The 27661-nt window shown below is 37.1% G+C and overlaps 2 protein-coding genes and 2 long non-coding RNA genes across 4 annotated transcripts in view; all 4 read left to right on the forward strand.

Annotated features, from left to right (window-relative positions):
• LOC113468063 (formin-like protein 5) overlaps positions 1–4195 on the forward strand; it is a 5069-nt gene extending 874 nt beyond the window's left edge. The window contains exons 3-5 of the mRNA XM_026824707.1: positions 43–183; positions 2591–2685; positions 4129–4195. Of these exons, the coding sequence (XP_026680508.1) occupies positions 43–183; positions 2591–2661 (212 nt within the window). The 3' untranslated portion in view covers positions 2662–2685; positions 4129–4195. The remainder of the gene's footprint in view (positions 1–42; positions 184–2590; positions 2686–4128) is intronic.
• Positions 190–1726, forward strand: LOC113468066. Its single transcript, XR_003391930.1, has 2 exons — positions 190–1340; positions 1565–1726. It is a non-coding gene; the product is annotated as an uncharacterized LOC113468066 (long non-coding RNA).
• Positions 4196–5798: 1603 nt separating the features above from the next.
• On the forward strand, positions 5799–17674 carry LOC103510721 (poly(U)-binding-splicing factor half pint). Its single transcript, XM_026824705.1, has 9 exons — positions 5799–5859; positions 6147–6388; positions 9585–9713; positions 10609–10923; positions 12145–12300; positions 13205–13290; positions 15508–15611; positions 15877–15997; positions 16537–17674. Exons 1-8 carry the CDS (start codon positions 5799–5801, stop codon positions 15984–15986), a joined length of 1203 nt encoding a protein of 400 aa, XP_026680506.1. The 3' UTR covers positions 15987–15997; positions 16537–17674.
• On the forward strand, positions 14767–15330 carry LOC113468067. Its single transcript, XR_003391931.1, has 2 exons — positions 14767–14854; positions 15291–15330. It is a non-coding gene; the product is annotated as an uncharacterized LOC113468067 (long non-coding RNA).
• Positions 17675–27661: the final 9987 nt, after the last annotated feature.

A 27661-nucleotide genomic window follows, 5' to 3' on the forward strand; every position in this document is an offset into this window, starting at 1 on the left:
AAAAAAAAACAGGACCACCACCCCACACCCCGCGCCCCCCACCCCCTAGCACCGGAGTTCCAGCCCCCCCTTTACCAGGCCAACCTCCACTACCTAGTCAGAATGGATTGGCTGCACCTCCAACCTCCACCGCTAGTACAGAACCTCTTACTCTTACACCTCCTCCTCCACCTCCCAAGCCAGGTAAGTAATCTTACCTTTTAACTTCTTATTCTTTACCCTAGTTTACCTTGATATCATATTAGGATAAAATAGTTTGGTCTCAAATGATAAGGGATTATAATTACTGACACATTGATTGGAAATTGGGTCTTTAGTTGTACAGGGACCTACATCTTTTTCACACAAGTGCCTGTTTTAGGTATTTATTGATCAATTTTTATTGTATTACTTATGTTTTGTTTAGTAGGCTTATTACCTAGTTATGAGATATTTATTATTTGAATTTCTTGTAAAAAAAAGCCTTCAAAGTGGTTTTTACTTTCTTTTTTTAAATTTTCTTCCTGTTGTACTTCGTTTTGAGTAAACTACTCTATCTAAGTGCTAGACTAATTTTTCATAGGTATTGAATATAATGTGATTAAGAAAAATGTTACCTATTAACTCACTTCATTTTGATACTTTATACTGAGGCTAGAGGAGGTTTAGTAAATTAAAAATTTAAAACTATCTCTTAGGTACTCGGCAAGACAACCTACCTACATACCTACTAGGAACTAGACTTCTCACTAAGAAAGCTTTTCTGTTTTTCCTTTCCATGTCTATCCCTCAATTCCAAGTAATATTTAAGTAACACAATTTTGTTATTTTCACCTTGTAATTTTTTTGTGAATAGTGATTTGTGCTAGATAGTATTGGTTTAAGTGTGTAGGTGAATTCATCATCTTTGTTTTGTATTAATGTTTTTTGTCCTTTCTCTTTGTTTCTGAGATGTTTCAGGCATTTACAAATTCTTACATATGAGTATTGATAAAGAACCACTCACTAACATATTTGAAAGTATAATTTCTTATAATTTTATTTTTGTATTTTTCTGGTGAGTTTGGAAGGGTTTGTTCAGGTCTATAGATAGCTCTTTTAAGGTTTCTTTTTCTGAAGTTAGTGTACTAATTTTAATAACAACCTTTGGTCACAAATGGAACCCTTGGAAGCTGTTTTTAAAACTATTGCACTAATTTCAGAATTTTTGCTCTTTTTAAACTTTGTATAGTACTAAAGATAGGTATTGGTGAATTTTGAAGAGTATAGATTTGTTCACATAGAAGGAGGTCTTAGACTGAAGAATAATTATTTGAAATTTGTTGAAAGCTCCCTTTGAAAAAAATGTACCCCAGCAGTAGGTAAAGTTTTTGGTCACAAATGGAACCCTTGGAAGCTGTTTTTAAAACTATTGCACTAATTTCAGAATTTCTGCTCTTTTTAAACTTTGTATAGTACTAAAGATAGGTATTGGTAAATTTTGAAGAGTATAGATTTGTTCACTTAGAAGGAGGTCTTAGACTGAAGAATAATTATTTGAAATTTGTTGAAAGCTCCCTTTGAAAAAAATGTACCCCAGCAGTAGGTAAAGTTTTTATGAATTGGAATTTAGTGTCAGAAGACTCAATTTTTTATCTCTAGGCAAGATTTTTTTTGTAGAACAAAATGAAACAATCACTACATAGATGACTAAACACAACAAATTTATTTTGGTTATTTTTACAGATGTCTTATCTCATATCACCCATTTCAAGTTGACAGTTTGTTCAATCCCTGTCCTCTCTGCTCTTATTGTTTCTATGTACTTACATGTATTATTGTTGTTGTATTCTACCCATATTGCATTTTTTTTGTAATTATTTTTTAATTCAAGTAACTACTAGGCATCTTTGAAGAATTATTATTACTCAGGGGGTTGGAATGGAAAAATTGTAGATCAATAGGAAGTATGATGGGATTTTTTTTTTGTCTCTCCACTGTTTGATTGAGTTGCTATTTTTCTAAATTATTGGAAAATCTTGATTTTGAAATTTGTTGACAAATGTTACAAAGTTAGGGTTGTTGTGCATTTGAAATTTTACACAAGTATCTCATTGCTAGATCTCTTATCATCTTTAGAACTTAAACAAAAACAGGCATTATTTCCCCTACTTGTTATTTATTTAATATTTTCTTTTCAAACATACATTACCTATGACCTAATCACTTACCCTTCAGTTTAAACAACAGTTTATGTTCAAAAATATTTTTTTAGCTACATGTTGCATTGTGGTGACAAGTGAGTACTTGTCACATTTTGTCATTTTAATGTATGAGGGTATGTTTGGAATGAAAATCACCCTAATTTTTGAGTTTTATTTTATTTCAAATGGTTTTTTACTCTTTATTGCCACATGTTCAAAAATAATTTTTTAGCTACATGTTGCATTGTGGTGACAAGTGAGTACTTGTCACATTTTGTCATATTAATGTATGAGGGTATGTTTGGAATGAAAATCACCCTAATTTTTGAGTTTTATTTTATTTCAAATGGTTTTTTACTCTTTATTGCCACACATATCTATATTTTGTAATGTTCTTTTCTGCTTCTTTGTGTATTTCATGGTAACAGAATATGTTAACTTTATTGGGTGTGTCAGAGATCAGTATGCCTCGTCAAGCCTTCTTATCACAGCGCTATAAGGCCTGCTACCGTTAGCGGTAAAGGTCCATTGATTTACAACTTACTACAGTAAAATTATTTTTAAAGAAAACAAAAGTCCAATGAAAAAAAGCATCTAGTGAGTAGTCAATTTTGAAATTTGAAAATAATAAAAATTGGTTTATTACCAAACTAATATTTTTGGTTAATATTAGCTGAAGCATTTTACATTCACTAGATTGTTGTTGGTTGTCCATTACATCTTGTTCAACATCTTAAAAATCATACCTAATTAAGCTGATTTCAAAATTGACTGCACTAGCTTTAAAATTGGACACTTTTTCATTTCCCCACTTGATGATGTGTATTTATAGCCACTCTGTTCATGGATGTCAAATAAAATAAAATTCTAGGGTACATTCTCAGTAGCCTTATTTGCTTTTAAAAAGCAGGATAGCTTTAAGGCAGGTTGTAAGAAACTTGTCATATAACCTGCTTGTTTTCTTGCTTTCTGTTACCAGGTAAGACTACTGATCTTCAGATAGGTTAAGTTGGTGACTAGATGGTCTCTTTCATGGCTAAGTTAGTTCTCTTTATCTCATGGGGAAAAAAACTTCTTCCTAGTCAGTCCTCTTTTTTTTCCTCTTCTCAAGAGTTGTTTGTTTTGTTACCTATTGTGGCTATAACATCACACATTCATGGAATTTTCTTTCAACATAGACAGCTTCCTTTGACTACTGATTTGGTTACCTAAAAAGCAGGATAGCTTTAAGGCAGGTTGTAAGAAACTTGTCATATAACCTGCTTGTTTTCTTGCTTTCTGTTACCAGGTAAGACTACTGATCTTCAGATAGGTTAAGTTGGTGACTAGATGGTCTCTTTCATGGCTAAGTTAGTTCTCTTTATCTCATGGGGAAAAAAAACTTCTTCCTAGTTAGTCCTCTTTTTTTTCCTCTTCTCAAGAGTTGTTTGTTTTTTATTTTGTTACCTATTGTGGCTATAACATCACACATTCATGGAATTTTCTTTCAACATAGACAGCTTCCTTTGACTACTGATTTGGTTACAATTCAGCAATCAGAAGGAAGATGGAATTATGTGGGGATAGAATTGGGGTTTAAGATTTTTTTCGCTTTTTTTTTTCTTTCTTAAATTGCATACTCGGAGGTGGTCACCATTCTTGCCTTTTTTACATGGTTTTATTTATTTTTTATATCAAGGGGGGAAATATGAGTAAGTAAGTAGGTAACTACAAAAGAGACAGGAAGGAAGAAGAAAAAATAATAATAGGTAATTAAAAAAAAAAAAAAAAAAAAAAAAAAAAATTACATACAAGAGAGGAAGGAAGAAGAAATAATAATAATAATAATAATAATAAAAAAAAACTTGAATGAATTAAAGATGAAACTTCATTGAAAACTCCTAACAAGGACTCGATTTTGGTGACTATCCCAGAGTGAATCACAGAGAATGCAAACTAATGTCTTCCTTTTCTCGGGACCTTTCAGAATGCACCTATCCATTCCTGTCCACTCCACTGTATGATTTGAAACAAGTTGGCCCTATAACCCCAGGTAAGTCGTGTGGATTTCACTTAGGAATTTAGTTGTTCAGTGAACTGTAGACCTCTTGCAGAGCTCTCAAAGGTTCAAATTACACCAGAACTAATGTAGTATCGATAGCGATACCTGTCTCTTCTTCCTCTTAAGTTAAGAGTCTCTTAACCTTTTGGAGTGGTAGTTGCACAAACTACCCAAAAGCTGAAATATTGCAGAGAGGAAAAACACTCATTTATCTATGGGTACGTCTAGGCATTATTCTTGTGACAAAGTCAACAGGTTTTTCAGTATATTTGTCTTTTCAATTCGCTCCCATGGCGTAGTGGTCACTGCGCCCGCCTTGCACGCGGGAGACCCGGGTTCGATTCCCGGCAGGGTCAAGAAATTTGTATCATGCAAATGATTGCCTTTTGGAGTGGTAGTTGCACAAACTACCCAAAAGCTGAAATATTGCAGAGAGGAAAAACACTCATTTATCTATGGGTACGTCCAGGCATTATTCTTGTGACAAAGTCAACAGGTTTTTCAGTATATTTGTCTTTTCAATTCGCTCCCATGACGTAGTGGTCACTGCGCCCGCCTTGCACGCGGGAGACCCGGGTTCGATTCCCGGCAGGGTCAAGAAATTTGTATCATGCAAATGATTGGCGGAAGAATTGATACCCCATGATTTTTTCCCCTGTCGTACTCTGTTATTTCCAGCGGGGACTTGCTTTCTTGAACCACCAAGGTAAAGAGTCCCATTACCTTGCTGGGTTCAGATGTAAGCATGTAAGTCCCGTGTGTCCCTTATAAGACCCGTGTGTATGAACTTATGCAAACACATACATGATAGACATTTCATTTTCACCTTTACTGACCTTGGCTTTGAATTTAGTAGCTTTTTTTCTTGTCGTTTGAATGGAATGGTAGTTTTGTTATTTGAAGCTTGATATAATTTTTACGTTGAGTTGGTATAAAAGAATTCTATGGGCTGTTGCAGGGCCCACTCAGCCTCGTGAGGAAAATGAGTAGCTATGACATATAAATGCGCATAGCGACCGGTGCCAGCATGGCAGCTTGGCAGCTAACATTGGATTTTAGGATTATTAAGATATTGGGAAAATCCTACAATGCTGCTGTGAGCACCGAAGTTGTGACATAATAACACAAAGAAACTGCATTTTTGTCTTTTCAATTCTGAAACAGGTATAAAATATTTATTCTCCCTCGTAATTGTTGCCAACTCTACAACACTTCAAATTTGAACATGGAAACTACTTGAATTGTTTAACATTAATAATATGATACGAATTCTTGAACAAAGTGTGACCTAATTTATCCTCCCCGAAAGTCCAATTTGTATACTTTACTTGACTAAAAGTCCCATCTTATAACATCTCAGCAGTACAGTTCTCTCCTTAAACCTCTTCGATTAAAGCATGGTTTCTCTTTATGATTTCCTTTACCATTACGAGCAGAATGATGTAGCCATATAAAATTGGTGACAAGGTATTCTGAAGTTCAAAATTTGGTCGAGTTTCGAATGTTTTTGTTCTGAGACTCCTGAATTTTGACCCGAAATACACCTTGCATGATTTATCCATAGCTGATAAGATCTGACTGCTTTATCCAACTCCATGAAGCATCTTATCACAAATGAGAACGCTCAAAAAATTGAAGATATGTTTTCCAATGATAGTGATTAAAGAAATCAAGAATACTTAGCATAGAGAGTAGCGCACCCCCTCTTGTAAGCGCTAGGTTGGGGGTTCGATTCCCGATCGGAGCAAAACGGCTGTCTTTGTCTTAGACTAGATTGTATTGTTTTCCATCTCGAGTAGACTATTAGTTCTTCCAATTCCCAAAATCCTATCATTTAGCAGTATAAAAGAGTTTTTTTTTTAACTTTCTATTACTACAGTTAAAGCGAAGCTATACTAGTAACGAGAAAGTATTGCAATCGGTCCATTTTTTCCTATTCTAAGATGTAAATTCCAACTCTCCCCTCAGGGTGTACGTGGGCAGCATCAGTTTCGAACTGAAGGAAGACACGATACGACAGGCGTTCCTCCCGTTTGGGCCCATCAAGTCAATCAACATGTCCTGGGACCCGATCACACAGAAACACAAGGGCTTTGCGTTTGTCGAGTATGATATCCCGGAGGCAGCCCAGCTATCCCTGGAACAAATGAACGGAGTCATGCTAGGCGGTCGAAACATCAAAGTGGTAAGTAGGCGAGTAAGAACTCAGATATGGGCTCTTGGCTGTAGGACACTGTAGGTGGTTAGTTAGGAATTAGGTTAGGTTCTACAGCACTTAAGGTAGGCATTAAAATACGTGCTGTATTGTTGACATTGATATTGTTGATGGATAAATAGTTATGTAATATGAATTCAAATACCTACTTGGTTTAGGTGGTTAGGAAGATAGATAAGTAGGTACTGTAGAATTGTAGGTAGATAGTTGAAAATTCAGATATAGTCTGTAAGACGGTTAGTTAGGAATAGATATCTTGAGCACTCTAGCTAGGTGGATAGGTAAGTAAGTAGTTAATATGAATTCAAATATCTACTTGGTTTAGGTGGTTAGGAAGATAGATAAGTAGGTATTGTAGAATTGTAGGTAGATAGTTGAAAATTCAGATATAGTCTGTAAGACGGTTAGTTAGGAATAGATATCTTGAGCACTCTAGCTAGGTATTAAAATAAGTTCTGTATGTCTGTTACGTAGATATTGTTGAGAGATAGTTAAACATTCAAATACTTGGTGTAGATGGTTAATTGGTTGGTCAATTCAGACAGAGCTGTTTTCCAGTCACTAGAAATCCACCTCCCAGAGTAAACATCTAGGTCCTTTTTGATAGCATGAATCCCAACTCTGCAACTGCATAGTCCTTGAAGTCTTCTATGCTTCTTTTACTTAAATTACATTTGAGAGAATGTGTAGAATGACAGAAAAAATGCTTATGCTTTACGGGTTCTACAGGGAACTCGGGTTGACGAATTCCCGTAAGTTGTACGTTCACAAATTGTAACGTTTTACACAAAAATGCACGACACACTAGCGCTGAAGGCTCGAAAGTCGACGACTCCTGTCGACTCCTGGAACTAAAAGTGAATCCGGGACTCAGAATCGTCTACCCGTCCCAGTATTAACGTTTTATCCCTCCCCCCAGGTATCCCCTCCCTCATGACAGCCCAGGCTCCGTCGGCCGTAGCTCAGGCCCAGGAAGCCATACGTCGCGCCCAGGAAGCTGCTCAGCTCAAACAACAGGAAGAACTGCAGAAGAAACTCCTGGCATGCTAACAGGTGAACAATAACTGGTCTGTGAAATCCACGTAGGGAAAAATGGATTTTCATCCCCATAAAGATATTTTATTTGTTAAACTCAATGTGCAATTTTATTTTTAGTGAAACTTTTTCTGGTTTTATTATTGACCTTGATCTAGAGACTATTGGGTTCGATTCCTAGAAGCAACACGACTTTCAAAGAGATTTAAAGTCACCATTTTAACTCTCTAATAGTGGATTTCACCAACCTTCTTTCCAGCCTCAAACAGCCAGTTAGCTTAACAGTCCTGTTAAGCCAATACAAATTAAATGGAACCTAACTGGCTGTTAGCTTAACAGGAGTTCTAAGGACTGAATAAATATTGGTGAAATCCAACATAAGGGAAGCACCAAAAATACTGAAAATTACCTCCCATGTTAATGCTCTGATAGGGAAATCGCCAAAAAATACTGAAAACTTACCTCGACTTTCCTCATGAGTTTCTGCATGACCAAATGTCGCGCGCTCTGGCCCTTGATGCTCATGTTCTCCTGGGCCTGCAGCGTGATGGGCTCCGCCTCCTCCAGGAGTTTCTTCTGCAGTTCTTCCTGTTGTTTGAGCTGAGCAGCTTCCTGGGCGCGACGTATGGCTTCCTGGGCCTGAGCTACGGCTGACGGAGCCTGGGCTGTCATGAGGGAGGGGATACCTGGGGAGAGGGATAAAACGTTAATACTGGGTAGACGATTCTGAGTCCCGGATTCACTTTTAGTTCCAACAGGAGTCGTCGACTTTCGAGCCTACAGCGCTAGTGTGTCGTGCATTTTTGTGTAAAACGTTACAATTTGTGAACGTACAACTTGCGGGAATTCGTCAACCCGAGTTCGCTGTAGAACCCGTAAAGCATAAGCATTTTTTCTGTCATTCTACACATTCTCTCAAATGTAATTTGAGTAAAAGAAGCATAGAAGGCTTCAGGGACTATGCATCAGTTGCACATGTTGAGCCAAAAACTATCACAGTTGGGATTCATGCTATCAAAAAGGACCTAGATGTTTACTCTGAGAGGTGGGTTTCTAGTGACTGGAAATGTCACTCCTCAGAGATTTTCACCCCCATAAAGATATTTTATTTGTTAATTTTTTTTTCCTGACATTCGTAAATTTTGTAACTCAATGTCCATTGGCTTACCTCTATTTTTAGTGAAACTTTTTCTGGTTTTATTATTGACCTTGATCTAGAGACTATTGGGTTCGATTCCTAGAAGCAACACGACTTTCAACATGTAAAGGATGGGTTTGTAATCTTTCCTTCCAATATCGCCCTTCTAGCTGACACATATAGGAATTAACGGGTATGATTAAACGTACGATAATGTTTTGAGTTGATCACTCAATATTGGCTTTTTACCTGTCAATAAATAGAGGCATGTTCATATTTGTCTGGATTAGGTATTTGATATTTCCCATATTTTCAGATTCAGAGCAGAAAGAAAACCAGTGGGATCAGCTGAAACCAATGTATTAGGCTCTCTGTACACGGGTTATAAACTTTTCGAAACGAAAGCTTTTTTTCTCAGATAATCTGACTAGAGGAATAAAGACGAGATGTTAAGCTGTATCCACAAATGGTCGACGGCTGTCGATCGATATCGACTGAAACCGTCCACACTGCCTCGACCACATAGATTCACATCATCGATACTTCGTCGACTATTAGTGGACACAGCTTAATGCTGTGCTGCCAGAAATGTAAATGCTTTTCTCTACTCTATCATTGCTTTTTACTTTTTTATCTCACTTATACTGGCTGGATTACACGATGGAAACCGTCCACACTGACTCGACCACATAGATTCACATCATCGATACTTCGTCGACTATTAGTGGACACAGCTTAACGCTGTGCTGCCAGAAATGTAAATGCTTTTCTCTACTCTATCATTGCTTTTTACTTTTTTATCTCACTTATACTGGCTGGATTACACGAGACCTGGTTTATTCGAAAACATTCTCTCCTCTTGAAACGATTACAAGTCGTGTATATACAGAGAGCTTTACCCCCAAATTTTTCCTTCATTATTTCCCCCCTGTTGGATGCTACGGTTTTGACTTCCTGTATACTATTATAATGCAGCACTTTCCCCATGTCCAGGTCGGACGACCCAGCAATATGCCCCAGGCACAGTCTGTCATCGATGAGATCACGGAGGAGGCCAAGTTGTACAACCGAATCTATGTCGCCTCCATACATCCGGACCTGACCGAAGAAGACATCAAGAGGTGAGGGGGGCACACCGGTGAATGGGGGACGGAAAACAGAGTATGACAGGGGGAAATTAAACCTCCACTCGTAAAATTTGTAGCCAAAACCAAATGTCAGCCCAAAGCAATCACCCTAGTTAGGGCTGATTGAGAGGCTGACGAAAAACGCCGACCCCGTTTATGCATGGGAAAAGGCGAAGAAAAAGAAGACTTGAAAAAGAAATAATAATTATAAAAATAGAATAAAAATGGTTGGGTGGAAGGTGGAAGAGCTCCTCAAGGAAATCCCTGACACTTAAAAAAAAAAAAAAAAAAAAAAAAAAAACAAATTTTCCCAATCTGTTAGGGGCATTTTGTGGAAGCATATTGCCCCAGGCGTTGGCAATATCCCGGGAGCACCCCCTATACCCTGGCTCAGCTTGGATAGCACGCCCACGGCATTGGTGGCGCCACCATCCATAGCTTGAATCTTGGCCGTGGCAGCTGCTGCAGCCACAGCCGCAGCTGTAGGCATGTGACTTGTGGAAGGGGCGGGACCCTGGGAGAGAAATGTTGCTTTGTTAGGTAAATTTTACCCTAGGGCTTGGACCCTAAATCTTGTAAACAAGGCGGGTAGCTTATGTTGCCGAATTTGAATTGATCTTCAGAGTATTTGAGTTAATTACTTAAGACATCTTAATATCTTATTGTAAACAAGGGAATTCTTCTTCTTTTCTTTTTTCGTCAGCCTCTCACTAGGTTGATTGCTTTTGGCAACAAATTTTATGAGTGGATGCCCTTCCAACTCAACCTTTGCTATTTCTTAAGCAAGGGAAATTCAAGCTGGTCTACTCCCTGTTTACCGCCCCCAGCCAGACAGATTGTAAACAAGGGAATACAACAGTAAATTTATAAACAAATGAACTGTGGGTAAGGTCCCCGTTACTAATGACCTTTTAGTAAGTTATACAGTGACGTTAAGCCTTTCACTAAGAAAATCGCGGGCACGAGTGTATCTCATGCCCGGGAGTGGCACTTACCTTGGAGGAGTGCAGCGCGTTGGGCGGAGTGATGGCCCGGCCTACACGCAGATATTGACCTCCCAGGTCAAACAGGTTCATCGACGAAATGGCCTCATTCGAAGCCTGTTTGGTTTCGTACTCGATAAATCCATAGCCTTTGTGCCGGTGCGGGGAGCTGCCTTGCTGGAGTTTGCAGTACTTGATCGGACCAAACGCTTCGAATACACTGTAGGGAGGGGAGGAAGGAGGGAAACCTTAGTGACCTTGACTTTGTGCAAAAAGGAAAATGGACCGTGCTTGTGGTCGAACTACAATTATAAATACTTGATGACTGTCAACGTAGGACTAGAGTCCCTTTTTGTCAGCAGTCTCGTCCATTGGGTACAAATAGTTTTGTGTTACATTAGTAAGAAAAAGAAAAAAAAAAAAAATATAACAATGATAACTTTTTACTTTTAATACATATAAATTTGTTTGTACATATAAATTTGTCTACAAACATGCAGTCGTAAAGAAATTGTACATTTCGCAAGTTTATGAAGTAAGGACTAAAAAAAAGAAGCTGAAGTAGGTAATTTAGTAAAAAAAAATCGGACCGCAAAACAATACTTTCCTTCATATTTTATAAAGAATAAGGAAAAAAAGAAGAAAAGGGGTGAGAGCAACCCTCTGGGCCTCTAAAATATAAAAGTACCCGTGTTAGCTTACCCAACAAGGTATTCATTCCTTCATGGATTCAATGAAAGTATTTCATAGAATTCTTTTATACCAACTCAACGTAAAAATTATATCAAGCTTCAAATAACAAAACTACCATTCCATTCAAACGACAAGAAAAAAGCTACTAAATTCAAAGCCAAGGTCAGTAAAGGTGAAAATGAAATGTCTGTCATGTATGTGTTTGCATAAGTTCATACACACGGGTCTTATAAGGGACACACGGGACTTACATCTGAACCCAGCAAGGTAATGGGACTCTTTACCTTGGTGGTTCAAGAAAGCAAGTCCCCACTGGAAATAACAGAGTACGACAGGGGAAAAAATCAGGGGGTATCAATTCTTCCACAATATGCTTCCACAAAATGTCCCTAACAGATTGGGAAAATTTGTGTTTATTTTTTTATTTTTATTTTATTTATTTTTTTTTTTTAAGTGGCAGGGATTTCCTTGAGGAGCTCTTCCACCCAACCATTTTTATTTTATTTTTATACTTAATCATTATTTCTTTTTCAAGTCTTCTTTTTCTTCGCCTTTTACCATGCATAGACGGAGTCGGCGTTTTTCGTCAGCCTCTCAATCAACCCTAACTAGGGTGATTGCTTTGGGCTGACATTTGGTTTTGGCTACAAATTTTACGAGTGGAGGTTTAATTTCCCCCTGTCATACTCTGTTTTCCGTCCCCCATTCACCGGTGTGCCCCCCTCACCTCTTGATGTCTTCTTCGGTCAGGTCCGGATGTATGGAGGCGACATAGATTCGGTTGTACAACTTGGCCTCCTCCGTGATCTCATCGATGACAGACTGTGCCTGGGGCATATTGCTGGGTCGTCCGACCTGGACATGGGGAAAGTGCTGCATTATAATAGTATACAGGAAGTCAAAACCGTAGCATCCAACAGGGGGGAAATAATGAAGGAAAAATTTGGGGGTAAAGCTCTCTGTATATACACGACTTGTAATCGTTTCAAGAGGAGAGAATGTTTTCGAATAAACCAGGTCTCGTGTAATCCAGCCAGTATAAGTGAGATAAAAAAGTAAAAAGCAATGATAGAGTAGAGAAAAGCATTTACATTTCTGGCAGCACAGCGTTAAGCTGTGTCCACTAATAGTCGACGAAGTATCGATGATGTGAATCTATGTGGTCGAGTCAGTGTGGACGGTTTCCATCGATATCGATCGACAGCCGTCGACCATTTGTGGATACAGCTTAACATCTCGTCTTTATTCCTCTAGTCAGATTATCTGAGAAAAAAAGCTTTCGTTTCGAAAAGTTTATAACCCGTGTACAGAGAGCCTAATACATTGGTTTCAGCTGATCCCACTGGTTTTCTTTCTGCTCTGAATCTGAAAATATGGGAAATATCAAATACCTAATCCAGACAAATATGAACATGCCTCTATTTATTGACAGGTAAAAAGCCAATATTGAGTGATCAACTCAAAACATTATCGTACGTTTAATCATACCCGTTAATTCCTATATGTGTCAGCTAGAAGGGCGATATTGGAAGGAAAGATTACAAACCCATCCTTTACATGTTGAAAGTCGTGTTGCTTCTAGGAATCGAACCCAATAGTCTCTAGATCAAGACTCCTATTTTTCAAGGTCTTTGTGTTCAAATTTGGGGGTTCCCATTTAATATTCCAAAGTTGTCCCCCCCCCTCTGGGACCGCCCTGATAATGTTTAAAAAATGAAACCTATGGGTCAACTTTGAAAGTCCATTCTCTAGAATATAGATGTTTCGACTGCCTTTTATTAACCCATTAAACATTATTGTTTGTTTCCAGAGTCGTGTTGTGATATTGAGGAATATGGTGGGACCTGAAGATGTAGACGAATCTTTGCAGGAAGAAATCCAGGATGAGTGTGGGAAGTAAGTATTATTATTAATCATAACATTGAACCTCCGTGACCGGGTAGGTATCAGGCTTGCACGCCGGAGATTCAGGGTTCAAGTCCCGGTATTGTCGAACTTTTTTCGGCTCGGTTTTTAGAAGTTGGGGGTGCACTCAGCTTCCTGAGGACAAATGAATAGCTACGACCAGTGACGACATTACCAGTGTAAAAAGATTGATGATAAACACAATAACACGTAAGAACATAACATATAACTTACGATCTGTAACATACGGGAGAAAGAAATACACAAGTCATGTTTGATGTGAATTCAAAGACTCCCTGTATGTAGTAGGATTGAGGAGGAACAGGCTCCTGCTAGCTAAATCCCCTTTAATTAGGGATGAGCTATTCGTTATTAGCTACATCCCCTTTAGAAGTGAACTATTTTAGATTAAATAAAAATGTATCGCATCTATCTGAATTCCTCACTAACCATCTACAGCACTTGGTTGAATTCTAACCCAACCTAACCATTTACATTCCCTATCGACAACTTATTTCAGGATTCATAAATAACCATCCAAAGCTCACATCTTAATTCTAACCATATACGACCCATATCTGAATTTCTAACCACCTGGAGAACGTATGTGAATTTTCAACTAACCATCTACAGCACTGTCTGAATTGACCAACCAATTAACCATCTACACCAAGTATTTGAATGTTTAACTATCTCCCACATCTTAATTCTAACCATATACGACCCATATCTGAATTTCTAACCACCTGGAGAACGTATTTGAATTTTCAACTAACCAGCTACAGCTCTGTCTGAATTGACCAACCAATTAACCATCTACACCAAGTATTTGAATGTTTAACTATCTCTCAACAATATCTACGTAACAGACATACTCTACAGCACTGTCTGAATTGACCAACCAATTAACCATCTACACCAAGTATTTGAATGTTTAACTATCTCGTGATAAAACGTACGACAATCTTCAAAGAGTTTTGAGTTGATCACTCAATATTGGCTTTTTACCTGTCAATAAATAGAGGCATGTTCATATTTGTCTGGATTAGGTATTTGATATTTTCAGTTAGGTTCCATTCAATTTGTATTGGCTTAACAGGGCTGTTAAGCTAACTGGCTGTTTGAGGCTGGAAAGAAGGTTGGTGAAATCCACCATTAGAGAGTTAAAATGGTGACTTTAAATCTCTAAAAAAAGCCAGCCTAGTTAGCTTGGTTGCAATAGCTCCGATCCTGGTTAAGGTATTGACCTCAAACTTTCACCAAAGTACTCCTATTTTTCAAGGTCTTTGTGTTCAAATTTGGGGGTTCCCATTTAATATTCCAAAGTTGTCCCCCCCCCTCTGGGACCGCCCTGATAATGTTTAAAAAATGAAACCTATGGGTCAACTTTGAAAGTCCATTCTCTAGAATCTAGATAATTATTTCGATTGCCTTTTATTAACCCATTAAACATTATTGTTTGTTTTCAGAGTCGTGTTGTGATATTGAGGAATATGGTGGGACCTGAAGATGTAGACGAATCTTTGCAGGAAGAAATCCAGGATGAGTGTGGGAAGTAAGTATTATTATTAATCATAACATTGAACCTCCGTGACCGGGTAGGTATCAGGCTTGCACGCCGGAGATTCAGGGTTCGAGTCCCGGCATTGTCGAACTTTTTTCGGCTCGGTTTGTAGAAGTTGGGGGTGCACTCAGCTTCCTGAGGACAAATGAATAGCTACGACCAGTGACGACATTACCAGTGTAAAAAGATTGATGATAACTGTTACGTAGATATTGTTGAGAGATAGTTAAACATTCAAATACTTGGTGTAGATGGTTAATTGGTTGGTCAATTCAGGAAGAGCGTCCATACATGAGAAATAATAGTAAATGAGGAACTTAGTAATAATGCTGCAATACTCTGAAAAGTTGTAAAAAAGCTCTCTGCTTCACAAATAACTCATGATTTAATTTTTACTTATATTCGTATTCTCCATTGTGTGTTTCAGATATGGCCAAGTGGAGAAGGTCGTGATATACAATGAAAAACAATCCGATGACGAAGCGTCAGAAGTGATAGTGAAAGATACATGAGAAATAATAGTAAATGAGGCACTTAGTAATAATGCTGCAATACTCTGAAAAGTTGTAAAAAGGCTCTCTGCTTCACAAATAACTCATGATTTAATTTTTACTAATATTCGTATTCTCCAATGTGTGTTTCAGATATGGCCAAGTGGAGAAGGTCGTGATATACAATGAAAAACAATCCGATGACGAAGCGTCAGAAGTGATAGTGAAAATATTTGTGTCGTTTTCTAAAATGCAAGGTAATTAGTCGACTCCCCTAATTCCTACATAGTTTCATAGTTATAATAAGACGCTGTGAAACCATTATTAATTGTTTTGTTCTTTGGGTTTGTTTCAGAGGCGGAATACGCTCGGGATGCCCTCAACGGCAGATTCTTCGCCGGTAGGATGGTGAGGGCAGAACTGTACGACCAATCCTGTAGTTGACTCCCCTAATTCCTACCTAGTTATAATAAGACGCTGTAAAACCATTATTAATTGTTTTGTTCTTTGGGTTCGTTTCAGAGGCGGAATACGCTCGGGATGCCCTCAACGGCAGATTCTTCGCCGGTAGGATGGTGAGGGCAGAACTGTACGACCAATCCTTGTTCGACCACAATGACTTCTCTGGATAAGAGACACACTGTGTGACAACCCTGTATATACGAGCGCTGTGACGGTATTGAGGACACCCTGAATATAGAATGTGTATTGAAAACTCTAGCTGTTCTATGCAAGAGAAAGAGAGAAAAGAGGAGAGGGAGGAAGAGAGAAAAGAGGAGAGGGAGGAAGAGAAAAAAAAGAGGAGAGGGAGAAAGAGACAGAGAAAAGATAATTAAGAAATAGGAAAAAATAATAGGAGTGAGGAAAAGGGGAGAGAAAGATGAGAGATGGAATTAATTTTTCAGGTAAAAAAATATAAATAAAATAAAATAGGTTAAAAGGGTATGCCCACTTTGTGGTACAAGTGGCCCCCTAAATGGTATGGTTGCCTTATCTTTGGGATTCAAAGGTGATTTATTATTTGATGTGTGTGTGTTAATTTTTGGACAGGACATTTGGACAATAGTACCACCGTCTAACATGTACTTTGAGGAAAATCAATACAAACCCAATTTTTCGGGCTGACATCCTTTGTTTGACAGTGAAATCCTTTTGATATACTTGGACAACTTTTTGCTGTTCACAACCCTGTATATACGAGCGCTGTGACGGTATTGAGGACACCCTGAATATAGAATGTGTATTGATAACTCTAGCTGTTCTGTGCAAGAGAAAGAGAGAAAAGAGGAGGGGGAGAAAGAAAAAAGAAAAGAGGAGAGGGAGAAAGAGACAGAGAAAAGATAATTAAGAAATAGGAAGAAAATAATAGGAGTGAGGAAAAGGGGAGAGAAAGAAGAGAGATGGAATTAATTTTTCAGGTAAAAAAATAAAAATAAAATAAAATAGGTTAAAAGGGTATGCCCACTTTGTGTTACAAGTGGCCCCCTAAATGGTATGGTTGCCTTATCTTTGGGATTCAAAGGTGATTTATTATTTGATGTGTTTGTTGTAATTTTTGGACAGGACATTTGGACAATAGAAATCAATACAAACCCAATTTTTCGGGCTGACATCCTTTGTTTGACAGTGAAATCCTTTTGATATACTTGGACAACTTTTTGCTGTTCTTCTTGATGATTGTAATGTTGAGGTAGGACTGTTATTGGGGGTCTAAAACCACACAGCCTCCAACCTTGGAAACTAATTACTAATTATTTAGGTGCTTATTACAGTAGGTAATGTGTGAGACAGTGTATAATCATAAAACAGTGATAAATGAATTTTGATGCCTTTATGATTGTTTTGTTTGTGAAGGAAAACTCTTGCATTATACATAGTTGTGATAGGAAATGGGTATTTATTTCATGATTGGTATGTACCAACGTGTAACAGTTGGTACTTTGTACCTCAGCCAATTTTGAAACAGAAATACCTTGCTCAATCACATGTATTATTGTGCATTAGTGAGGTAATGGTTTGAATAAGGAAGGTTTTTTTGCAAGTGTAAATATCATTAGTCTCACTGAAAAATACAGGTGCTTAGTTCCCTTTGCTCGGCCTCAGTTTTTGTATTTGGGTTTCAAGGTATGTTTGATCATTTACCTAAGATGTATTTGTTTTGGATTAGTGCGGAGAGGACCAAATGCCTTTCTCTCATCATCACATCAAATTGTGTACATACTTATTTAACATTGTAAAAAAAGATCTCCCCTTGTTTTATATTGTACATAAATAATGCTAATACATTATTATTTTACAAAAATTGATAAAATAATTTAAATTTAAGTGCTTATTTAGTTATTTCGGCCGTTAAGTTTGATTTTTTGAGGTAAATCTAGGATATGTTTGATTCTCAGAATAGTCCAAAATTTTATTTTTTTCGATAAAATTCAAATATTTTATAGGTATTTGAATATTATCAGATGTATTTTTTAGAAGAGACCCTCGAACTTTTAGTGGTACAGACTACAGACCAAAGAGAAAAAATTTTGTCTTACAAAAAATACTGTTGAATGTAGCTATCTCCTATCTCTTCACTGAAATTCAGACAAAGCAAATATATTTTTTTCGTCTGGGATATGCACCTATAAGTGCGGAAAGTAAAAATGGTCAGATTTTTTTTTTTAGGTGGGTAACACCTACGTATTTCTAGTAGGAACCCAAAATATTTATTTTCTCATAAATAAAGAGTACAAATGTGAATTTAAACATTAAATTACGTGAATAATTAAAGGGGGGTAAACAATAAAAAGGGATTTTTTAGTCCCTCGACATAGGCAGTCAAATATACACGGTTCCCTCGACTTGGGCATTTTGGAAAATTTATTATTCTCTCGATGTTTGGCTTGTGATGAATGATCGTGGTTCTCTTGTCTGCGTAACTAATATGTGCTTTGTATCCTCGGGAAAAGTTGAGTTTACTCCCAAGTCCCAAAAAACGTATCCTTTATGGTTTGTTTGTTGCAACTTAGTATCTAACGGGTACATCTCCAACAGATTCTATCAGATATCTATCAGGTATATCTCCAACAGGTTCTATTGGATATCCAGAAGGTTCTACCGTATAGCCTAGCATTTCCATCGTATCATCTAGTCATTTCCCATAGCCCATCATACGGCCGTACCCTCCTCTGCCCATTCCTCCGTACCCACCGCCCCGACCCATGTTCCCATAACCGCCCATCATTCGCCCATACCCTCCCCTGCCCATTCCCATACCGCCATATCCACCTCTGCCTCCGCCATATTGAGCTTGAACCGTTACTATGGCAACCAGGAAGCAAGCCACAGCAACCAGAAGCAGAGTCTGAAACCAAATTAAAATCGAGCAAAATTTGAGTTTTAAATACGTCGATCTTGGGCTGAATACCACTTTGGACTTACATTTATAGTTGTAAATCTGTCTAATTACTTTACTTTCCGTGTCCTTGAGATGGGCATGCCACCTATCTCTCGGTTTTGGAAGGATTGAGAGGTATCAGCCATCAACACCACCTTCTCCAACTGTCTTAGGGACTTAGGAGATCATAAGAAGGATATTTCCACCCATTTCCCGATTTTGAAAAATTTAGACCGATTTCTATGCCTTGTAAAGGTTTTTTGATATACATACATACACACATAAAGTTCACACGAAAACCCCGGGGGTGAAGGGCCTTTATTGGGGATTAACACATTTTAGTTGGTAGGTACTACTGAAGATTCTATTTTTGACAGCTAAACTAAACATAAATACTCCGTGCTACTGTAAGGAGGATTTACTTACTTGAAGTTATGCTTATTTTTTATTTTATTATTATTTTTTTTTCTTTCTTTTCTCCAACTAATAACAAAACTTGAATAACGGAGTTAGCTGTACATATTTTCTAATTTTCTTTTTGATACAGACTTTTACCTCAGCAAGTGGGCAAATACCTACCTACCTACCAGTTAACCAATTAGGAGGCTAATCCTTAATCCGGTTAACTTAACGATCGGACTAAAACCAAGCCCTAATAATCGAGAGGTCATCCAAAAAACTACTGTTCCCAAAAACCCAAATCTCCAACATGGTACAGTCCAATGAAAATTTTTTCCTGCCTCGTGGAAAATTTTCGAACATTTTTACCTCCAGTTCGGGCTTTTATCTAATGGCCTCTTCCAGGGAAGAAGAAAAAAGTGAAACTTGTTTTCATTATTTTGTGAAATAAAAAAAGTCAGTTCTTTACTATTGATTTCATTATAATTAAATTAATTGTTCGTGCCAAAAGATGGTGCCGATGAATTGAGGGAGATACCTTCTCGTACTGTAAAACTATCTTCTTTTTCCTCCTTTCGTTCTTTCTGTAAAAATCAGTAATCTACATACCTACCTATTTTCTATTGAAGGCACCATTCCATCAGTAGAAATAACACTAGGTCCCCATACCCTTACATGTTAGCTCAATAATGACAATTATGAAACTTTTCGCACAAGTAGACCTGAGTACCAACTTGTGACAGCGTAAAACCAGTTTGACATCAATACGTTCTCCCTATCAATATTATGGTCCGACCATGAAAACTTTGAAATATAAAAGCAATTTATCCCATGCAGAAATTATCAATACTGTCATAAAAGATAACAAAATCAAATGTCTAATAAGACTCAAGGCATGGGGTGATTTGAAGAGCCATAATATCAAGTAGGTACATTGCTATGATGTGTGATATTGACAATAAAGATATTACTGTAGTCAGTTGTCCCAGTGGTGTAGGTATACTAGTTAACATTTTCTAGGGAGGACAGTAAGTACATAATACTCGTATTTGTAAGAATGTAAGAAGATTTTGAGGATTTAACCAAATCAACTATCATGGTACTATAAGATAGAAGTAAGAGTGCTTTGGTTAATATGTCACATCCACTACTGCGTTCTATAAAAGCACAAGTACCCAAGTACTTTGGTTGATCTTGCACATCAACTACTGCACCACTAGGTACACAGAGAGTGCAGTTAATTATTTCATAACACAGGCCATCAATTTTTCTTATCGAAACCTGAAATCTTCTCTAATAAAATAATAAAAAATGAGAAAAAACTATAAAAAATATTATCATTTCATATTTACTTATTTTTACCCAAAGTCCATCTATAAGAATGAGACGTCCTCGATGGCTCTTTCAATACCAGAATACCACAAAGACAGCAGGCTAAGTTTATATTTACTGATACCTTTACATGTACAACTATTCCTGAAGAAATCGTCTTGGGTTGGGTCACGCTGGATGGATCATTAGGAATTCAAGGGATGTTGAGTATAAAATGAGTAAATAACTAATATCTTTATTAGTTATTTACTCATTTTATACTCAACATCCCTTGAATTCCTAATGATCCATCCAGCGTGACCCAACCCAAGACGATTTCTTCAGGAATAGTTGTACATGTAAAGGTATCAGTAAATATAAACTTAGCCTGCTGTCTTTGTGGTATTCTGGTATTGAAAGAGTAGCTAATCTCTCTATTCTTCGACGGAGTTAACGAGCTTGTGGAAACAGGGAAGAATTTTGTTTTCTATTCCTATCGTAAAACTTTCCTAATCTCTCTATTCTTCGACGGAGTTAACGAGCTTGTGGAAACAGGGAAGAATTTTGTTTTCTATTCCTATCGTAAAACTTTCAGGTAGTACGCGGAAATGAATGCCGCATTTGCGGAATAAAGATAAGTATCTTTATTCCGCAATAATTTAGTTGGTTAAGTGCTACTTATCTGCTTGAAATGTGAATTGAAATCATGATTGATGCGTGACCCATAGGTGGGTCACTCTGTCCCCAGTGTTAACCCAAGTGGGTTAACCCGCATGAGACCATATTTGCAAGCTAATATGAGTATGTACCCACTCCAGATTTTATAATAATATACCCATCCAATAAGATTTCTAGATACCAGTTACCTACAATATTGTAATTTCAGATAATTTTGAAAATTTGAATCAAGTTAGTGTGGGTACATGTGCACGAGGGTATACTTCCTGGTAATTTTTCCAGGAGATTTTCTCGTTAAAACTAATTGCCTGTGGAATAAAATTGTAATTTAACTCGGAACTAGTGGGCAGATGACGACCACTTGTGACCATTTGATTACCTTTCCTTTGATAAACACGTTCTTTTTTGGACCACTAGAAAACTTAACAGAGTTATCAAAATTAATAACCATAAACTTGAATGGGTCATAAAAACCCACGAATAGTAAAAATTATTTGGGAAACCTAATCAGCAATGTGACTATCACAATCTGGACCAACAATAAATGAACTGATGAAATCCGTTGTCTTGAATGTTCTTTGCTGACAAGGTGTTGTCTGTTCTTGATTCGGAGTTCAGATAATATTTGGACATTACAGTTTTGACACATAATAAAGTTGGCACATAATTTGGATCTTCTGTCCTGTGTTTTGGTGTTGTATGAAAATCGGATTCAGAAATATTCTTTATCAAGATTTTGTTTTTTAAAAATCAGGAATAGATTCTGTGAGAGAAGAAGAATGAAAACAACAGCTAACTAACTGCTATTTTGGCAGCTTGCCATTTTTATCTGCTGGTCTCGAACGCTGTCTTCTGTCCTGTGTTTTGGTGTTGTATGAAAATCGGACTCAGGAATATTCTTTATCAAGATTTTGTTTTTTTAAAAATCAGGAATGGATTCTGTGAGAGAAGAAGAATGAAAACAACAGCTAACTAACTGCTATTTTGGCAGCTTGCCATTTTTATCTGCTGGTCTCGAACGCTCGACTATTGTTATGGCTATTCAGATTAGGTTCCGGACAGTAAGGTATCAGTACCAATGTGAGGTAGAAACAAAAGTACAAGGAACAGTATGTGAATTCACTGAATGGTGGTTAATTAACAAAACAGCTACATATATGTACAGAGATATACCTAACACTATAATACCCTGTCTGGTACATGAAACCTTTGGAACTCACAAAGTTTACATAATGTGTATAAAAATTTAATACCTACCCACTAGTTGTTGAAAATGTTGAATTCAATACAGATCTCATTTCACCATGGCACTATTTGTCAAAGGTCCTCTCAATTCAGACAAAATAGGTATCCTTGCCTGAGATTATTTACCAAAAAAAAAAAAAAAAAAAAACAAGGAACAGTATGTGAATTCACTGAATGGTGGTTAATTAACAAAACAGCTACATATATGTACAGGGATATACCTAACACTATAATGCCCTGTCTGGTACATGAAACCTTTGGAACTCACAAAGTTTATACAATGTGTATAAAATTTAATACCTACCCACTAGTTGTTGAAAATGTTGAATTCAATACAGATCTCATTTCACCGTGGCACTATTTGTCAAAGGTCCTCTCAATTCAGACAAAATAGGTATCCTTGCCTGAGATTATTTACCAAAAAAAAAAAATGCAAAGATGTATGCAATGTGCCGAGCACAAAACCTGATACAAGGGTTTCATGTGGTTCTTTCTTAGTGTAAAATTGTAAATTGACCTAAATTTGTTTCTGAAAGTAATTACATGAGCCTAAATGTACGTATATCAGTTGTTTATTAACCGAGGTAGGTACACAAAAAAGAGAAACAATCGAAGATGGAAAAAATGCCTTTACATACACAGCAGATTACACAGATACAGTGGTAGGCAATAAAGACTCTGAATGTTTCCAGAGGGGACTTATTGCTTAAAAAAAAAGCAATAAAGACTCAAGAGAGCTTTACTCCATTCGGGTGATTGATTGGAATTCAATCTCCATCTCTCAAAAAAACAATGGAAATATCAATGAACTCTGCTGGCCTCAATGAACCTCGTCTCTCCTACAGGGGAGTCACCCCCCCCCCTGCTTCTGCGCCATCAAATGGAGGTCGAATAGTCCAGCATTTGAACCTTTACTTTGAAAACCACGAAAAATCTGTATCTGACAGGGAAATAAATGAAACATTAGCGAATAAATACGTATGTGAAACCTATACGTACGTAACTGCGAAGGGTCAGTGACCTTTGCTCGCACACGGCAGATTTTAGGTAGATGAAAGCCCCATTAAACGTACCTATACATATTTATGTGAAACCTATACGTACGTAACTGCGAAGGGTCAGTGACCTTTGCTCGCACACGGCAGATTTTAGGTAGATGAAAGCCCCATTAAAAGCTAAATTAGATAATGTCTGTATTCATCGCTCCTAGTTCAAGTCTTCGTTCCATATTCCTTATCGGGATTCCTCATCTCGGCAATCTCTATAACCAAACCAAAAAGACAGAAGGCGAAAGGCAGGACTTGGGATGTGGAGTGATTACCATAAGAAAGCATACTAAGAACCAAATTTTTGCCTGGTTGGAATACCTATAGATCTCGCTTCTAAGCTGTAGGTGGTTGGACCACCCGATAAAATGACTGATAAATTGGTTTTTAGAAAACCAACCCTGTATTCCTGGTATGAAAAGGCTGTTTTTCTTCGAACTTCAAATCAATCTTCTGCAGACGAACATTTTGGCCGTTTCTTGGTCTCAGGAGCAAGAACAGTAGTTATTGAAATTAATAAATTCATAGATGTTGGAGCTCAAGAATTTAAGGTACCTATACAAACATACCACCTTACAGAAAAAAAGGACCGATCTATCTAATACATACCTACTTCATAATGTTTAACTGGAATCTGGAATGGTGAAAAATACCTTCCAGCAAAGTTGAATGAATGAAGACATGAACGAAAAATTATTTAATGAGAGAAATCAACTATCATGGTACTATAAGATAGAAGTAAGAGTGCTTTGGTTAATATGTCACATCCACTACTGCGTTCTATAAAAGCACAAGTACCCAAGTACTTTGGTTGATCTTGCACATCAACTACTGCACCACTAGGTACACAGAGAGTGCAGTTAATTATTTCATAACACAGGCCATCAATTTTTCTTATCGAAACCTGAAATCTTCTCTAATAAAATAATAAAAAATGAGAAAAAACTATAAAAAATATTATCATTTCATATTTACTTATTTTTACCCAAAGTCCATCTATAAGAATGAGACGTCCTCGATGGCTCTTTCAATACCAGAATACCACAAAGACAGCAGGCTAAGTTTATATTTACTGATACCTTTACATGTACAACTATTCCTGAAGAAATCGTCTTGGGTTGGGTCACGCTGGATGGATCATTAGGAATTCAAGGGATGTTGAGTATAAAATGAGTAAATAACTAATAAAGATATTAGAGATGTACACAAGATACTGAGGAGTAGCTAATCTCTCTATTCTTCGACGGAGTTAACGAGCTTGTGGAAACAGGGAAGAATTTTGTTTTCTATTCCTATCGTAAAACTTTCAGGTAGTACGCGGAAATGAATGCCGCATTTGCGGAATAAAGATAAGTATCTTTATTCCGCAATAATTTAGTTGGTTAAGTGCTACTTATCTGCTTGAAATGTGAATTGAAATCATGATTGATGCGTGACCCATAGGTGGGTCACTCTGTCCCCAGTGTTAACCCAAGTGGGTTAACCCGCATGAGACCATATTTGCAAGCTAATATGAGTATGTACCCACTCCAGATTTTATAATAATATACCCATCCAATAAGATTTCTAGATACCAGTTACCTACAATATTGTAATTTCAGATAATTTTGAAAATTTGAATCAAGTTAGTGTGGGTACATGTGCACGAGGGTATACTTCCTGGTAATTTTTCCAGGAGATTTTCTCGTTAAAACTAATTGCCTGTGGAATAAAATTGTAATTTAACTCGGAACTAGTGGGCAGATGACGACCACTTGTGACCATTTGATTACCTTTCCTTTGATAAACACGTTCTTTTTTGGACCACTAGAAAACTTAACAGAGTTATCAAAATTAATAACCATAAACTTGAATGGGTCATAAAAACCCACGAATAGTAAAAATTATTTGGGAAACCTAATCAGCAATGTGACTATCACAATCTGGACCAACAATAAATGAACTGATGAAATCCGTTGTCTTGAATGTTCTTTGCTGACAAGGTGTTGTCTGTTCTTGATTCGGAGTTCAGATAATATTTGGACATTACAGTTTTGACACATAATAAAGTTGGCACATAATTTGGATCTTCTGTCCTGTGTTTTGGTGTTGTATGAAAATCGGATTCAGAAATATTCTTTATCAAGATTTTGTTTTTTAAAAATCAGGAATAGATTCTGTGAGAGAAGAAGAATGAAAACAACAGCTAACTAACTGCTATTTTGGCAGCTTGCCATTTTTATCTGCTGGTCTCGAACGCTCGACTATTGTTATGGCTATTCAGATTAGGTTCCGGACAGTAAGGTATCAGTACCAATGTGAGGTAGAAACAAAAGTACAAGGAACAGTATGTGAATTCACTGAATGGTGGTTAATTAACAAAACAGCTACATATATGTACAGAGATATACCTAACACTATAATACCCTGTCTGGTACATGAAACCTTTGGAACTCACAAAGTTTACATAATGTGTATAAAAATTTAATACCTACCCACTAGTTGTTGAAAATGTTGAATTCAATACAGATCTCATTTCACCATGGCACTATTTGTCAAAGGTCCTCTCAATTCAGACAAAATAGGTATCCTTGCCTGAGATTATTTACCAAAAAAAAAAAAAAAAAAAAAAAAAAAACACAAAAAATCTTTTCCCAAAAGTTAAGTAAAATAAAAGTATCCTTGCCTGAGATTATTTACAAAAAAAAAAAAAAAAAAAAAAAAAAAAACATGCAAAGATCTTATCCGAAAGTTGCCTGGTCATTTGGATGAGGAGTAATGCTTGCGTGCATTGATTTATTCTACATTTTTGTGGTTGTTGAGGGGGTTCCTTCAGAATGGAAATCACGGTTAGGTACCTACACTATACCTACCTCAGTACATAACTACATAGGTACTTGGTCGATAAATATTTACTGATTTTAATCTTGAAGGTATGTACTTTCAAAGCGATAGGGAGTATAAGGGAGAAGATTTTTAAACAACTTTCAATTGAATTTTTGTCAACAACTTTTCCATTTCCTTTATAATATTCGAAATTCAGGTACCTACACCTTTGGATGAAATAGACCATATTTTAAAACAATGTATCCTAAAGTAGCTACGCATTTTCTAGGTATTTCTAAAGTCTAAACGTTTGGATCAGCGAATCTCGATCTTCGCAAAATATAGGTACCTATACCCATTCCAAGGAGGCCGCAAATACCTACTTCAGCAATACCTAGTACCTACTATGAGGAAGATCATGATGTGTGATGTCTTGAGGTAAAATGATCTCTGAGTGATAGTTTGCCGGCATGAAAAATTTACTTGAAAAACTGGAAAAAAGTGAACAAGCCTAGAAAAATGATTATATGTCACATGTTTTGTGCAGAAAATGAATTATATGTAATACATATTTTGTGCTCGTAAAGTTTTCATAACGAGAAGTAGGTATTTTGTCAAAATTTGATTGCCAGCCTAGTTAGCTTGGTTGGTAGCGCTTCTCATTAGTAAGCGCTAGACCGCGGATAAAATCCACCCCGGGCGGGATCCTGTCTTACTTCTCCTATCCTGTCTTACTTCTCTCTTCGATTTCGGGACGATAAGACCTTAGCAGTTGCTAAATAATTACGAATCAAAAAGTTCGAAGAAATATTTTTTGTCCGTCTGAGTATCAAAGAGGGAACCGGCTGAATACAAGAAGACAAGGAACCCAACTATTTCATATTTAATACAGCACTCGCATCATACCGTCACCAGCCTAAAGGGCTCGAAAATTACCAATAAATTGAATAGTTTCCCCTCCTTCCATACTTCACTCATATGAGGAGTATATCTCATGGTCCAAAAACCTATATTTTAGCAGAATATACTGATTTGAGTTATATCAGGGACGGACCAGCACGGACAGTAGGCGTAATATGAGGCCGTGCTTTGAATCCCAGCAGCGACATGAAAAAATTGAGTCAGAGAGAGAGAGAGCCTTTGTAAAATTAAAATTCAAACACTACCTGTCTAAATTCCAGACAATTCCTTTTTCCTCTTTCGAGCTTTTTTACATCCATTGATGTCCATTTACTAATCTACAAATGTAGTTGTGGCGAAAATTTGGTAAGTGTGTACCTACTTACCTCTCTACATAATTAGTTTCCTATCAGACGAACAAAGAGCAATAAATAATTCGCAAGAGTAGAAGACGTGAAAATTACGTATACTTTCCTTTCCCATTGGATGAAACAAAAGGCAAACACCCAGTAACAGAGTAAGTATATCTTTAAAGAAAAAGGGC

This window comes from Diaphorina citri, unplaced genomic scaffold (genome assembly GCF_000475195.1).
Source record: "Diaphorina citri unplaced genomic scaffold, Diaci psyllid genome assembly version 1.1 scaffold636, whole genome shotgun sequence".
Taxonomy (NCBI): domain Eukaryota; kingdom Metazoa; phylum Arthropoda; class Insecta; order Hemiptera; family Psyllidae; genus Diaphorina; species Diaphorina citri.

Bases quoted from the DNA above. Each gene is read 5' to 3' on its own strand.
- LOC103510721 (XM_026824705.1), top strand. From the start codon at position 5,799: ATGAAGCATCTTATCACAAATGAGAACGCTCAAAAAATTGAAGATATG. The intron at 10,924-12,144 runs GTAGGGAGGGGA...TTCTTCGGTCAG, and splicing joins CCAAACGCTTCGAATACACT to GTCCGGATGTATGGAGGCGA. The intron at 12,301-13,204 runs GTAGCATCCAAC...GTTTGTTTCCAG, and splicing joins GTATACAGGAAGTCAAAACC to AGTCGTGTTGTGATATTGAG.